This window comes from Carassius carassius, chromosome 10 (assembly GCF_963082965.1).
Source record: "Carassius carassius chromosome 10, fCarCar2.1, whole genome shotgun sequence".
Classification (NCBI taxonomy): domain Eukaryota; kingdom Metazoa; phylum Chordata; class Actinopteri; order Cypriniformes; family Cyprinidae; genus Carassius; species Carassius carassius.
This window is the reverse complement of record NC_081764.1, coordinates 4,278,724-4,295,101: the sequence shown is the minus strand read 5'-3', so window position 1 is coordinate 4,295,101 and position 16,378 is coordinate 4,278,724. Positions and strand designations below refer to the sequence as shown.

At 34.0% G+C, this 16,378-nt stretch overlaps 1 protein-coding gene across 9 annotated transcripts in view; it reads right to left on the bottom strand.

Moving 5' to 3' along the window:
* LOC132151564 (receptor-type tyrosine-protein phosphatase T-like) overlaps window positions 1-16,378 on the bottom strand; it is a 280,272-nt gene that overhangs the window by 85,196 nt on the left and 178,698 nt on the right. For 3 of the 9 annotated variants that reach the window (XM_059559756.1, XM_059559757.1, XM_059559759.1), the window contains exons 13-15: window positions 13,577-13,613; window positions 11,093-11,149; window positions 5,645-5,780 (exon numbers count right to left, since the gene is read on the bottom strand). In XM_059559756.1, the coding sequence (XP_059415739.1) occupies window positions 5,645-5,780; window positions 11,093-11,149; window positions 13,577-13,613 (230 nt within the window). Of the gene's footprint in view, window positions 1-72; window positions 106-5,644; window positions 5,781-11,092; window positions 11,150-13,576; window positions 13,614-16,378 lie in introns of all 9 variants that reach the window. The other 6 variants (XM_059559752.1, XM_059559755.1, XM_059559760.1 and 3 more) reach the window with 4 other exon arrangements.

Sequence of the window (16,378 nt, the reverse complement as noted above, 5' to 3'; positions counted from 1 at the left end):
GATCAAATAAAAGTAAATGGTGTTTTGATGGGCTCAGGATGCGCACTGTGGCTAGAATTAAACATACAATACCCCACACTTAGAGTTCTCCAGGTGTGGATTTCTCTAGCAGACGTAGCCCAGAGGAGGAGAAATAAAAGACAGGGTATGAGTCTAGAGGTTAAGTAACACTCTCTCTCTCTCCCACACACACACATACACACACACACACAAACATACATCACTTTTTCATACTTCACAGCATATAATATAGCATCTGAGGGTTTCCTGTGTGGTAGTCCAAACTGTGAGTGTATATAGTGCGCTGCATGCAACTCATTGAGTTTTGACTCTAGCTGAAATGGAGAAGCTTGAGTGAGCGGGTGAGATGGAAATGTTATATTGTCCCATGCCTCACATAGAAACGTCTCAGATCATTATACAGCTGTCTACATTTTGAGCTGCATTATTTATCTTAAAAATATACCATAGTCAGTATACAGTACATCCGACATTACCATGTGAGGTTAGTTTTGAACTGTCAAGAACATGAAGGGAAAAAGTTTTTAACTGTCATGAAACAATTTGACAATAGTAAAAAAAAAAGACCTAAAATGATTTTTAGATTTTTTTTTTAAATACTTACATTTTGGGTTTAAATGTGACCCATACATGCTCTTGACAGCTTTTCTGAGACAAAACACAAGTTTTATGAAAAATAAGTCCCGTTGTATATAACAGGCAGCATACAGAAATATGAAACAACACATTAGACTTTACTCATGTTCATTTCAGGTCGAGTACAGTATGTTTAGTTATCCAAAGCGAACAGCACCAGAAAAAAAATCTCCTGTGATTCAATGCTAGCAGAAGGCCAAAATTCCAATTTTATCCATTATTAATTACAATCTATCTTAGGCTTGGTCAAAGATGCCTGAGGGGACATTTTACTACCAAGAAGAAAAACATCAATTTGCCATTAGACTCAGCCTGTCCACTCCCTTCATCCTTGTATTATTAGTTTAAAAATGAAGTCCATCTCTCCTGCCTTTAAAATAAAAAAACATGCTTTACACAAGCCCTGAGAGATAAAAAAGCATAGCTTATGAGCTTGCAAGCATTTCTGATGTCACAGAAATAATTCATGGTGACCAAAAGACATCTAAAATGCTGCAATTCATCATCGCCTGCCTTAAGTTCTGGTGTTAGTGGCTTAAATATGAATGATCAAAAGAAGTCGAGGGATAAGCAATTTTGTCTTTTCTTGTGAACACAGAATGTGTTCATGTGTAACTAGAGTGCACACATCTACAATCATCACAAATTGAATTCCTGAGTCCTCTGAGGCTTAAAATGTACAATTCTAGTGCCCTAGTGTCTGTTCGAAACCTTATTGATCTGCTTCCTAAACAGCTGAATATTTACTCAAAATTCAACATAATATATACTTAAAAACAGAAAATGTTCACTGCCTGTATGCAATGATATGGCTGACCTTTCAAATAGAAAACTGGACATGGACAACACTGTGGTAGTCACAAATTAAACAAATACCCAGCATCAGGATTGAGTGCCATTAGGGATTGAAGTGAGAATTCTAATTCTAATAAAATTCTAATTCAACTACTACATTTAATCAAGGTGGATAACAGGATGGAGAATTGCAATTTGAATGCAAGAACTGAAATACAATGAATATTATTTATTTCTTAAATTATTTTTATTATTTATTACATGTAAAAATATAACTAATTTTAACCACAAAAGCTTTTTATTGAAATAAAATACAAATTATTGATTTAATTATGTTGTTTTGACAAAACCTTTTTTGAAAGATTTATATATATTTTTTTCATGCCTTAAATGAAGTTTGAAGGTTTTTAAGCCTTTGAATAGATAAACAATATAGAACAATAGATAAAATGAACAACAGATAGAATGATAAAGCAACAAAACCATGGCAAATTCAATTCAAATTCACATTGAAAAGTTAAATCAGAATTTTGCACAACATTGCACAAAATAGTCTTTTACTATTACAGAAAGGTACAACTACTTTTAAAAGGTACAAAAATATTTTATCCAATATCTGCATGCAGTATGTATTTTTGTGTTTCTTAGTTTGGATTTGCGAACTCAGCAACACATAAACAAACTCCAAATGACTGTCTTAAAAAGTAGCTGCCTTTATAGATAGCAGACAGCGAAGCAGCTCAGGTTTTCAAACCAACCACAGTCTGAGCTATTTGTGTGAATCCAGACTTGAGGAATTCTTGTATTTGCATATAACTTCTGCCGCTATGACTCCTAAACATAAAAGCACAAGCTATTATTGTAGTATTCGAGCATCAGGTTTCTGCCTTATGAATAACAGAAGAGCATTTCCTTCAACGACTGTGGAAGATGAAAACCTACTAAAGCCATTCATGGCTAACCTTTTGATTCCCGCTCTTTTAATAGCAAGGATCTATCATTAAGTTTCAGTGACACATTAACAATGATGCTGTCAAGCTCTCCTTTACAATCCATGGTAATTAGAGCTTATTGATTTAGCTGGTGGTTTTAACCACTATTGTAATGCGCCGTTCACTCTAAGGTCCCGGTTATCACATATGCCCTTGTGAACAATAAAACCTGTTAAAAAACAAGTGAAAAACTCCTAGCTTTCGGTTAATATGCATTTAGACATGATCAACTTCATCAGCTATCTTAGGAAAGCAGCGTGAGTGCAAACTCTAACTATGCAAAGAAAAAACAAGAATAGCCTTGTGGTTCAAGTGTGATTATAGTTAATCACTATTTCCTTCTAATGTTACACAATTTGCAAATTAGTAAATGTTTTTCAAGGAATTTCAATCGGTTCTTAAAGTAGTAATCAATGTTTTTTGAATGTTATAATACTTTCTGCTGTCCTGGTTTATTATACAGAGATTGCATATAAAAAACAACAACAACACACACACATTTAAAATGATTGCATCCCCTGATGGTATATTTCATTTTAGCACTTAAATGAATTATGCAAATGAAGCAATTGCGCAATGACTTTACTAAGACTTACAACATCAGTATTTACACTTACATTGGCTCTTTGAATTGCAGAAAGTGTGCTTCACTACAGCTAGGGTTGCCACCTTCAATACAGAAAAATAAGGGACGCCTGGGGGGGGGGGGGGACCCCTCGGGGCCACGATGACCAAAGGTCCGATGACGTGCCAGTGGTGGTAAATCACAACTTAAAACATGTTTTCATAAAAATATCAATTGCTAATGAACTTTGGTAATTGTATAAGGTGGCGTGAACACAGATTTTGGATAAAATATTTGTCATTGTTTGCAGACAGTAACACATAACAGTAACAGTAACACATAATAAATAATCGATCTACAAACATTTCTAAATTCATGTAAAAAACAATTATTATTATTATTATTATTATTATTATTGGTAAGATAATCTATTTTATATAGTCTATTGTTAATTCTTCAGTAGCCTATTGAAGAATGCAATCATTTAAATTAGTTGTTTATTTGCCTCACATAGGCACTGTATTTTTATTATTAAATATATCTCTCTTGTCTCTTATTAAAATAATGCTTATGTGTCTGACTGTACACCTTAACTGTAATAAACAAATCGCTAACACTTTACAATAAAGTTCATTAGTTAACTACATTAATAAACATTAACTAATAATGAACTGCACTTATACAGCAATTGTTAATTTTTGTTAATGTTAATTTCCACATTTAATATTACTTTATTAAAATCTTGTTAATATTAGTTAGTGCTCTGTGAACTATCATGAACAAACAATGAACAGCTTTATTTCTATTAACTAACATTACCAAAGATGAATAAATACTGTAACAAATGTATTACTTACTCATTGTTAGTTCATGTTAGTTAATACACTAATGTTTAATAAATGAACCTTATTTTAAAGTGTATCTGGAGCAGCCTCTGCCTTTCTTTCAAATCGACTCTCTCCCAAGAGACCCGCCCTCCTCTGACTCTGATTGGCCGTGAACCTAAACAAACCAATCAATCCAACGATGGCAGCGAGTATTACCCAATCAGGGGCTGAATAAGACGGGAATGCCGGTGGGATGATTTGCATGAGATGCTGCATTGAAGACAACTCCGAAAATACGGGACAAAGACCGTCCCGTATTGATTCAAAACGGGACGCGCTATTTTATTCTCAAATACAGGACAATTCCGTATTTTAAGGGACGGTAGGCAACCCTAACTACAGCACGTGTCTGGATATGTGCCTAGCTATAATGCTCTTCTCCCTTATTTGATGAATTACTGCTGCCATGACCACTAGAAAATCTACATAAACATTTTATAATAAAATTCAGTTTACTTCCTAATTTTCTGTGGTCAATAAAATCATGTTAATTAAATAGACGCAATGCTTGTGAAGCACTTCTGCATTCACAACAACTTGTGACTTACTTTCTCAAACTAATATATGATATGAATAGCATACTGAATTAAGTATGGCCTTTGGCCCATAAAACGCCCAGAACAATAATATATTATTAATAATTTATTCATAATCTAAAAAGAGCATATAACACCCATAAACCTATTTCACACAATATTTAATTAAATAATAATAATTAAACAAATTAAAAACAGAAGTTTATTATTAAATACCTATAAGGCCAATATAATGATATATATTCTAATTTATTCAATTTAATAATGCAAAATAAGACATGTATAAACCTATTTCATAAAATAGTTCTCAGTAAAATAAACAGAAATAATTTATTATAAAATATCTGTAAGGCTAATTTAATGGCAATATAAATAATTCAATTTAATAATGGAAAATGAGACATGCATAAACATTTGATGAAAATTAACTAAAATTCTTTACAACTATTTTTTATATGTATATGGCCAATAAAATGCCAATATATTATAAATAACTTAATATTGCAAAATCAGGCATAAATAAAAAAAACTTTAATTATATTATCTTATTTGACACATTTAGTAAAAATTCAATCAAATATTTTTTAGAAACAAAAACAGTGAATTAAATAGCCTATCTATATATTTAAATAAGACTGCAGATAGATTTTGTAACTGACACAAGGGAACTACCACTTACACAAGTACAGAAATGATGTCTGATATATCGTTCTTTCATCCTCATCCCATCTACCACAAACTTTAGTTTGGACTTCAATTGAAGCGGTTCAAGCCTTAAATAACAGGTCAGACAAACACATGCATAGATTAAATAAACTGATCCACAGACAGACACTAAATAAACTGATCCACAGACAGACACTAGAGCAAAGACCTACGAGGCACGAGAGCAGGGTGTGTGAGTGTCGTGTGCGGCAGGGACGGCAGAGACACTGTGGGAAAAGGTGGGCTCTTTAAGACACAATGACATGAGGGGGTATGTTGGGGGGTGTGCAGTAAAGTTGGTGAGAGGAAGTGATGTAATGAAAGAAAGCCAGTGTGCATGTTTCACTAGAAGACACAAAAGCTGATTATGTCAAAGGCAATGCTAATTAACACCATCAAATTCTGCCTCAGCTACTGTACATTCAAATATGAGCAACTGCATATACATAAAGCCTATTGATCAATGTAAAATTAAGCTAAAAGTGTGTGTGCTTGTGTAAGCAGTACCTGCGTTTGAAGGTGAGAAGAACGCCCAGGAGAATGATGACAAACATGAGGATTCCCGCAATGACACCTGCCATCTTTACAGTGCTGTCCACCTGTTTTTCAGGCTCTATGTCATTGGAATTCTGGGTAGATGCACCTTTAAAGCAACAAATACATCACAAAGAAGAGAAAGGGCCTTTAACTAAGACAACAGCTGTCGAGAAACACTCTACAATGTCACACACACAAAACAAACAAACACAAGAATCAAATGAAAACACAAACAGGAAGTACACACAAGCACATCTCAAGTTCACACACTTTCATACAGTACGTACAACCAGTCCATAGACAGAAAACCAAATGTATTCCATAGCACACACGCATTCAATATCAAATTAATTAAATGCATTTAAATTAAGACAAAACAAATGCACAAGTGACACTGATCGTTACTGTGTGGCGGGTTTATGGCAAAGTGGGAATCGTTTATTGAATGGTATTAATTAACAGGCAACAGACAAAAAAAGGAGCTTTTTCAAAAACTGGATCACTGTGGTGAAATATAAAACACTTTAGGGCCTTTTGATTCTGGGTTAGAGAATGCAAAAAAAACTAAACTAAATAAAAAAAGATTCAATGCAAGAAATGCAGGCATGAAATATGGATACAAGAAACAAAAAGAGAATGAAGGCAGAGGAGGAGGGTTGAGATTCATGCAGATGGATGTGTGTCTGTTTGCATACTCGCATGCACGGCACATTGCAGGATGTTTTTTTGACAATATATTGTTAGTGTAATATCTGTATAAAATCTGTACAACCATGCATGAATTTTAGAAAATACTGTTCAGATTAGCGTGGCTCCACACCAAACGGCTCATCTACTTTCACCGGGCATGTAATTGTACTGTGAAATTACCATTATTGCTATGAAAGACATTAGCTGTTCGCTGTTGCCATATTTAACTGTTGAAAAGATCATAATCATCTTTACATTTTATTCTCGAAGCCTGAACTATTACATTAACGACTATATTTCACCATATTATAATGTACAGTACATCAATCTTAATACGAAGAAAAGGGTTGCATAGACTTCAAAAAACATAAAGATATAAATAAATGGTAGCATAATATACTTAGAGATTCACAAACCTTAGGAAAGCATGTAATCACTGTGTTGAATGATTATGTTATGAACAATTATGTTGTTTTAATTACCTCCACTTTTCCTTTAAGAGTATTTTTTTAACCTGCCAGTGTGACATCTTTAACAATCACCTGCATATTAACACATTGATCTCTCTATGTGGGTGGTTTGCTTTCATGTAAGCTCAATAATTTGATTTAGTATTTCCCTCAAACCGCACAGTTCTCTTTAAAGCATGAGCAGATTAAATATTAAACGTATATATATATATATATATTTCTGGAACTGTATGTTGTAGATCTAAACCTTCACAAAAAAAGCTGTTTTTTTGTCTTGTTTATCAGTACTAAAAATGTCTGTAAATATAAATATATATATATATATAGTACAGACCAAAAGTTTGGACACACCTTCTCATTCAAAGAGTTATATATATATATATATATATATATATATACACACTTTTATAACAGAGTAAAAACTCAGTAACTACAGTAACTGAAAAAAGTGTTACTATGTTATAACGTGTTGTAACGTATAAAGTGTTAAGATATGAACATGACAAAAACACTACGCATACTGTACGTGCTGACAGCGATTTCCAGAGACATCACTGATCAGACGTCATTCATTTCCAACGGGTTTGCCATCTAAGGTGACATAAGCAAGCCCTTAAAAAACATCTGGGACTTTGAAAACATTCACCTTTGAAAAGAACACTGAGCCAATCTCTGCTAACCTTGCTAGTCTTTGGAATGTTTTCCAGCCAAACACTTTTTGGCTCCATCTACAGGTGTCAGAAGGTGAAGGGAGCGCTATGTGATGGTCTATGTGTTCTCCTTTGACTCTATCAACATAGTAACTGAACTCCATGTCCTCCCATCTGATCTGATCTGACTGGGTTCAACAGTTCATGATTCACACACACACTAAGACACTCACACACACTTACTCCATGATGGGGTTCTTTTAGTCTATTTTCTGTTATCATTCTTCCAGCGAGCACTATCTTCACGACAATACAACAATATTAATCCTGACCAACCAATTGACTCATTTTACTGATCCTTCAGGACACCAAATATCTTCTCACTGAGCTCTATAATTGCAGCATACACCTAAAATTTACCAGAAGAATTTTTAACGTGCATTTAAAATTTACTGGTAAAAATTATCAATTTATATCTGTGTCTAATAAAATGCTCTCTGGATAGAACATGTTCAATCTGACCAGAAATAGCAAGCAGTAAAACATGGTTTTGGTGATCTGTGACATCATGACATCAATGGAAGAACCTTTAACAACCACAGAACCTTTCCAATCCACAAAGCTTCTTTATAGTTAAAAAAGGTTCCTTAGCTTATATAATTTTTTTCACACTAAGAAAATAATGGATCTTTTACAAACTATTAACTAAAATGTTCTATGAAGAAACAAAAATGCTGCTGCTGAAAAAAAAATCTTTTGGAACATTTATTTTTTGAAATGCACGCTTTAGGAAAAAAACAAAAAACAAACAGTTTTCAAGGTTTTTCAAGCTGGAGTACGACATTTCTGAAACACTATCATCTTCAAACTAAATAGTGAGAGATGATGTTTTCCAACACATTGCCACAACGTATAAAATGGCAAATACAATACAGAAACTACAGCTTTAATAGTGTTTTGACAGTGAATTTGTTAAACAGTTAATTTCATACATACCACCCACAACCTTGTAAAGTGGTTAAAAAGTGATTCTAAGTGCTTGTATGTGTAACATTTTGACAATAATATGGGTTTAAATGACTCTCACACTTTTATGAATCATAAGGATCTTAGCAATCAAGAAGCAGTGCTCCTTCAAGATCTGTGCTATTTCTTTTTTTTTTTTTTTTTTCATAAAATATTATGTAAAATATTGAAAAATAATCTGCCCTTGATTAGAAGTACTATACACTTCACCCACGAGCCTTGCTTGTATGCCCAATAAAATATGCAAGTATGCAAATCCTTTTATTTTGAGGGGGTAAAATTGAGTATCAAAGAGGAATTATTATTAAAGCCCATCATATTAAGAATTAATCTATACCATATACGGGGGGCGTTAGAGTGGGTGAGTTCTGCCATTTTAATTGCTGGCATTTTAGGATACTTTTCAGTTCTGTTAGCATGTGAAAAGGTACTTTTGTATTACTTTATTTAAAGCAGATCTGGAGGCAGAGGGATTATGCAAGGTTTATGGGGGTGCATATCGCTGCTGACATCTCTATTGCCATTGTTTGGCAGTCGACAGGATTACAGATGTGTCGTTGGACACATCTAACAGGATTATAATCTCAGATGGACTGGGATTGAGACCAGGCAGTCACGTAAACAACCCATGATGTTAAATACCAAATACTTAGAGGATAATGGGTGGATTGTAAATACATTTAGTTTAAAATCCCTTTTGTTTCTAATTCACAAGTGTATTTGGGTTTATATGTAAGCATGGTCTTGAGCATTTTGCTAAATTCCAGATGGGAGCTTTGAGAAACAAAGGTATTTGTGTAAACTGACAATTGATTTCAAGCTCAAAGTGAACATGCATAATTCATGATGCCTTTAGTTTGTTTCTTTTGCATGTTATTGGAACTGCTGGGATAGTACAGCAAACACAGATAGGTTTATTTTTTTATATTTTTTTAATTACATAGTGAATATTACTGGCCTCAAAAAGTGTCTGGAAAAGCCACACCTAAAAATGTCTGAATTTCACTGCATAGAATGAAAATATCCAAGTTACATCTGCAATTAAATAATGTTATTTATTAATGTATTTTTTAAAGTATGGTATAAAAGTTCATTTAAAACCCAACTAACTTCTTTACTATAAACACAACTTGCTTTAATATGCTAACTAGTGCAATGACATTCATGCATATTAAAGTTTCAAGTATCTAATTACTTTTGGGGGGCACTGTACACTCAAATTAAACTCTCAAATATAATTATAAGCCTTGCATGTCAAAATATGTATTTAAAACATAAATTGACAAGAGCTTTAATCTGCTTAATTCAGACGATTAGCCACCGTAATGGTTCACTAGCTGACTAAAAGTAAGCTATCTCCTTTGCAATGCAGATATCCAGCTAGACCCTATAGAAATGTAAGATATTTTAGTGCAAGCAATTTGTAATGTCAGTAATGTCGTATCGTATATGACTGTAGAGTGAAATGGAAAAGCTTAAACCTGTGTGTGTATGTGCATATGTGTTAGAGCTTGACATCTGATTTGAACAGCAAAATCCTTCAAAATACAAAATTAACATTAGGAATAAATGAAGAATAATATGAACACATAATGCAAATATAACAAATATATCAGATAAATATACTAAATACTTCCTAACATGAACACATTGTATATTTGCACAGGAATACATATCTAGAATAGTAAATACACACAAACATACACATGCTGGCAAACAAACTCACATGCGCGCACACACACACACACACACACACACACACACAGGTGTAGGCTGGCAGGGTCAGCGTGTATGACTGGGGTCATGTTAGGTGAAGGGGTCACTTGCACATGTAAGGGGTGGAGTGTTGTAGGTAAGGCAACATATATCACATTTTGCTCAGAAACTTATTAAGCTCAACAGTAAAAAAAAAATATATATATATATGCATATATAAATATTTAAATAATGTTCTGAGTGAAACAAAAATAGATTAATTTACTCCAGAACAAAATCAGGGCTGGGTTATAGAGCTAAAGTTAAATAAAAAATAATAATTAAATGTATCAATAATTCATTCAGTATATAATGTGTAACATCACATATAACATTTTCATAAATAAAAAGTACGTAAGGATTGTTTTGAATTAACAACAGATCATTTAAATGTCTATGTGATTAATTCTTATGTGATTAATAATTTCTAAGTAGGCAATATTTTTAATTGATATTCATTATGGATTCCGTTTTTCAGAGCATAACAAGGTCATGAGCAAAACTATCATAGAGAGGGGATATCTGTTGTTTTTAAACATTAAATATTAATAATAATACGATCATTTAAAACATGTGAGCAGCACTGTACATTCACTGGGTCCCAAATTACAATAGTGTCAATGGAGTCAATGAGAACCAGCTAGACTTTTTAGTGAACCAGACATGCAAAAAATGCATTTAGATGCCGTTGGAGAGAAGCAGAATAAAGAAAAATAAAAAGTAAAATAAAAAAGTAAAAAGTAGAGCAGGAAAAAACAGCAGAAGAAATGTGGAAGGGTGGAAAGAAGAAAGAAGAAAGAAAAGTTTGACTATGGAATAATATTCACCTTCACTGGGAATGACAAGTATGTAGGGCGTGGTATTTTGTCCCCTACCTATTACCACTAACACAAGGTTTTACGTTCCAGGCCGGCATGCATGAGAGAAAAGAAGGAAAGAAAAAATAGTCTAAAGAATTATACTTTCAACTCAATCATCTGAGCTTCCTTTGAGTGAGTAACATTTGGCTGGAAAGGAAACTGAAATGTGTAGGATACAACAAGTAGGCTATTTCACATGGGAAAATTCATAATACTCCAGAATCATCTAGTGGAACTGACAGAGTAAGCATAAGAGTTATAGAAAACTTTGTAAATAAGATTTTTTCATATGAATGCAAATATTTTACCAGTTGTGGCTTTGAAAAATTTCGCCAATTGTATGAAAATGGGAAAAAATACAGGGGGGAATGCCCTAAGACTGAATTGCATCTGCTGTTGTTTATTTACATTTGCATTGTTTTATCAACTGGTTCAATAAAGGAATTATGCAAATTAGGCAATTATGCTAATGAGACTAAACAATTTGTGCTGAATTCAGAATTGCTTGTTACAGTTCCCCAGCTTGCATGCCAGTTCTGAGTGTTAGGAGGTGGAGGATGCAGCATACTTCTGCATTTTGACATTCTAAACTGATATAATATACTACAGTTGTATCACTGCAATCCAAACACCTGAAAGGAATAGTTCACCCAAAAATTTGCTGAAAATAACCCTTGGACCATCCAAGATGTATTCAAGCTGTTTTGTCATACAAACCGATTTGGATAATTTTGCTTGCAAAGTGAAAAGCTGTGTGTTTGTAAAAAAAAAAGGTGTTTGCATTAAGGTGTTTGCATCCATCAATACGAAAGCAATATTATAGACAGAGGAAGCAACTATTTGATGGTAAAATCATATTCACGATGGATTTGTTTCTTACAAACATGCAGCTTTTTGCTTAACAAGATTTTAATTGATGGACTAGAGTGGTGTGGATTATTGTGAGGTTTTTCTTAGCTCTTTAGACTATCATTCACTGCAGAGGATCCATTGCTGATCAAGGGATGTTACATTACATTTACATTTAGCTGACGCTTACAATTACTATATATATGTCAGAGGTCGCATGCCTCTGGAGCAACTAGGGGTTAAGTGTCTTGCTCAGGGACACATTGGTGTCTCACAGTGGATTCGAACCCAGGTCGAACCCGGGTCTCTCACACCAAGTGCATTTGTCTTATCCACTGCACCATCACCACCCCATGTTATGCTACATTTCTCCGAATCTCTTCCAACAAACAAAGTCATCTATATCTGGTGTTAAAATTTTCATTTTTGGTGAACTACTCCTTTAATCAATTATTTAAAAAAGAGAAAGTGCACTCCTTGATCACTAGAAAACGCAGGCAAACATAACTTAATTTTTCAGCACATAGCACTGGGTTTTATGAACAAAGCACAACCTTAAATCCATCTAATGCACATAAGAAGGAGACGTGTTTGCTGTCATATGAATGGCAAATACTTGATTTAAGGACAGTGCAGAACTATACCATTAAAACTATTAAAACATCCACTTTAAAAAGGCAAGGAAAGGCTGAAACTCTCAAATGTCTCTATCCAGGGCATCACAAAGTATAAAGCATGTCCTTCTAAAGCAGAAACATGAAAGTAATTGGTTTTTACAATCATAATAAGAACCCAACTCAGGATGGATCTATCTGGGATATGAAAGGAAAACAGGCTATAACTAAAAAAACTAAACAAAAAACAAAATAAAATGAGTTCAGCAAAACAAACAGGTGTGTGCAGAAGCATTATTATTGAATATAAGATGGAGAAAAAGCCAAAAGAAATGAGAGAAAACTGGAAAAGAGAGAATTGGGGGAAAAAATGAGTCTGTAGCGCTGCAAAGCTGTAGTGTCTTTTTTATCTGTGATGTCCATTAAATAATAGAAAGTCTCTTGAGATTGCTCTGGTCCTGGAAATGATTATGTAAAAGGGTCTTTTTACGGAGAGAAGGGGAAATGAAATGGAGCAAAAGAAACTGAACAGAATTGTTGGCCAGAGGCAGATAACCATGCAGGTAAAATAAAATGGGATTTCAGATTTCTCAATGAAACCGGGAGCACTAATATCAGTCTGATGCAACTGAGCTTTGTCTGAATGTACAATTAAATGAAAAGGCTTCGTCCATTTTTTTTCTTTTTCATTATGTTTAGTGGGTTCCACTATAAAATCAAAGGTCTATTAAGAATACAGAGCAATTAACATGTCTACTATTACATCAGCTTAATTCTAACCAAAACATTATTTCACTGAATTTGATTGAGTGTGTTGGGTAACAGGGATTTCAATTAGACAGAACTATCCAAACATCAACCCAGCCAAAGAAAGTCTCATCTGAATATACAAATGAACAAGCAAATAAATAAACAAATAAATCAATAGTAATTAATAATAAAATGTTTCATTCATACAAGCTAAAAATAAGTGAAAAAATTCTCATACCTTTGGTAGCCAGTCGCACACAGTTGATTTTGGTTTCCTGCAAGAGAAGAGGAAAGATTGTGTTTTAATTAAACGTCAAAATGACACTGTATTGGGGAACATGGTTTTTGTCAAGCAACAGTGATTTTAGTAATTGCAACACAATGCAGTTCGGGTTATTTTCATCATGAGGTGCATGACATTAAGACACAGTTAATTATATAACAACATTTCTAATGATAGTGAAGGATTCACAAATGCTGGCAGAAGCTTAAATTATAGTTCAGTTTTCCCATGCATGCAAAGTCACCACAGCCAAGTTAAGTAAAGAAATTGAAGGTCATAAATGTGGTACAATTATAAAACATATGACCTGATTTGATCCTTTAAAGAAATACTTCTGATGGCATAACCCAGGAAGCCATGTTAATTTTAAGCATAAAACATTTTTCTGTTCTATTCTATTCTATTCTATTCTATTCTATTCTATTCTATTCTATTCTATTCTATTCTACTCTATTCTATTCCATTCCATTCTATTCTATTCAAAAGCATTCATGGCTGCCTTTGGAATGCCAATTATGATGATAAAAATCTCACTTGCTTCCTCCGAATGGCACGTGTGGCATGACAGGTGTTAATTAGTCCACAGATTTTGGTGTGAAGTCTGCATGGAAGTTTAGAGCTCTGAGACAGGAAGCCAGACCCTACCATGTGTTTCTGTGAGCATGGTTACAAGAGCCACTTGATTTGATTAGATCTGCTGTCCTTGTGCACCTCATCTCAGCAGTCATGTAAACAGTAATGCCTATACATCAAAGGTTTTGCTAATTATCAGTATTTTATAAAGTTATATTGTATAGCAGCTGTATTATACATCTGAAGTACATGTTGTAATCTCAGCATTGCCACAGGAGGGTCTATACCAAATATTTTCTTCTGCACTTATTTTTTTCTTTTAAGTAAACTAATACTGTCATGGTAGAGCAACTGTTTCATGCTTTTATTCATATATAAACACATACATAGAGGCATCACGTATAGTAAACACAGAACCTCAAATGTGTTCTCTATTTATGTGCTGGTCATTGCTTAGACCTAATTTGATCCTGTTGTTATCATATAAAGCAATAATATTTCTTCACAAGACTTGGATCATATGGAATAATTTTACAACACCTGGACTTTCAACGAAGTGACAGAAAGTATCTTTAATATCTTAATTGGTGTTTTGACGATTAATTAGGTCTCATGGGTTTGGAACAACATGACAGTGAGAAAACGATAACAAAATTTTCATTTTGGGTGGACTATCCCTTTAAGTTGCACTTGCAGTGCACTGTCTGAGCATTCATATGTGTGTATGTGCACATGCCCAGAGTGTGCCTCTATGCTAATAAGTGCACTACAATTTGCATTAGACAAAATCATCTGCTAAATGACAGCCTACTACTAAATAAAACCCGCAAATGTTCTCAAACACACTGCACAATTTTTGCTATATTTTAGCACGACTCAACAACACTTTGTGGTATTCTGCATAAATCATTCAAATTGATCTGTCAACTGATTCTTTACAGGTTCAGAATTTTGCTACCCAGAGTCAAAGCACAGACTAAATTAAACCCAGACCATGGCAAATACTTGTTTTTTATATTTATTTTTATATTTGTCATTATAAAAGTAATGTTTTGGAATAAAAGTTGATGATACAGCTAGTATGTACTTGACAAAATGTGGCCTTGCAGTTGTTATGGTATTCTGGGTGGTTGCTTGGTGGTTATGCACTGGCCAAAGTCAAAAGACCCATATTCTGACTCCTATATATGGCTCCAGCCACTCCTTCAGTGTAAGTCTGACTTGTGTTGCAGCCTGGAATTATACACACCATGCTCGTTTTGTCTGGCCAGAGGAGAACTGGTCCCCCAACCGAAAGTTTTTTTTTTATCCATTTCTGTTGCCACTTTTGCCTTTGTCTTGTTTAGTTTGGGACACTTAATTTCTGACAATATTGTCAGCTTGATTGCACAGAAACAATTTGAAGAGAACTTAACTAAATTGGATGATGTCACTGAATCAACAATGAACTGAAAAACTGACTGTTTACTATTGTCTTCCAACATTATTGACATACTATTTCCTGTTTAACACTAAAGCTGCTTAGACAATTTTTTTAAATGTATAAAGCGGTATATAAATAAAGATGGCTTGATTTGACTTGACTTAAATGAATTACCCTAACAACAGTAATAAAGCTTTTATTTGCAAACACTATGAAAAAATCTATCAGGCAGTCTCTCTCCTAGCATTTATTATATAACTTCACTATGCCTATCAGTGGCACTCTTCAAAAAATGTAAAAATCCCCTTGGCAACACTTCATTGCACATATCAATTTGGCTCACGGGAATCAATACCATTATGAGTTGCTCAAATGCATCAAATACTGATGAATACAAACACAACAATGCCCTTAAACTCACACTGTTGACACTGAAAAATGAACTGTCAATACTGTGGAAGGGGAAATTTGTCCCATCTGATTGTGACACTGAAGCAGGGGGTGGACTGACACAGCGAGATGGAAAGCGGTTCATATGTGAACGGACTATCTGTCTGTCACAGACTGCTATCGGACATGCAGTGTCAAACACTCCTGGCCACTGTAAAAGTGGCTGAAAATAATAGTGATCGAGTTTTATGAGGACTTTCCATCCAGATTAATAAAGGGAGGCATATATACAAGCTACAAAAAAAGGAAGGAAAGTCTCAAAGAGGCTAGTAGTTAAAAAGTATCAGAGTTTATTTTTTATTATTTTTTTC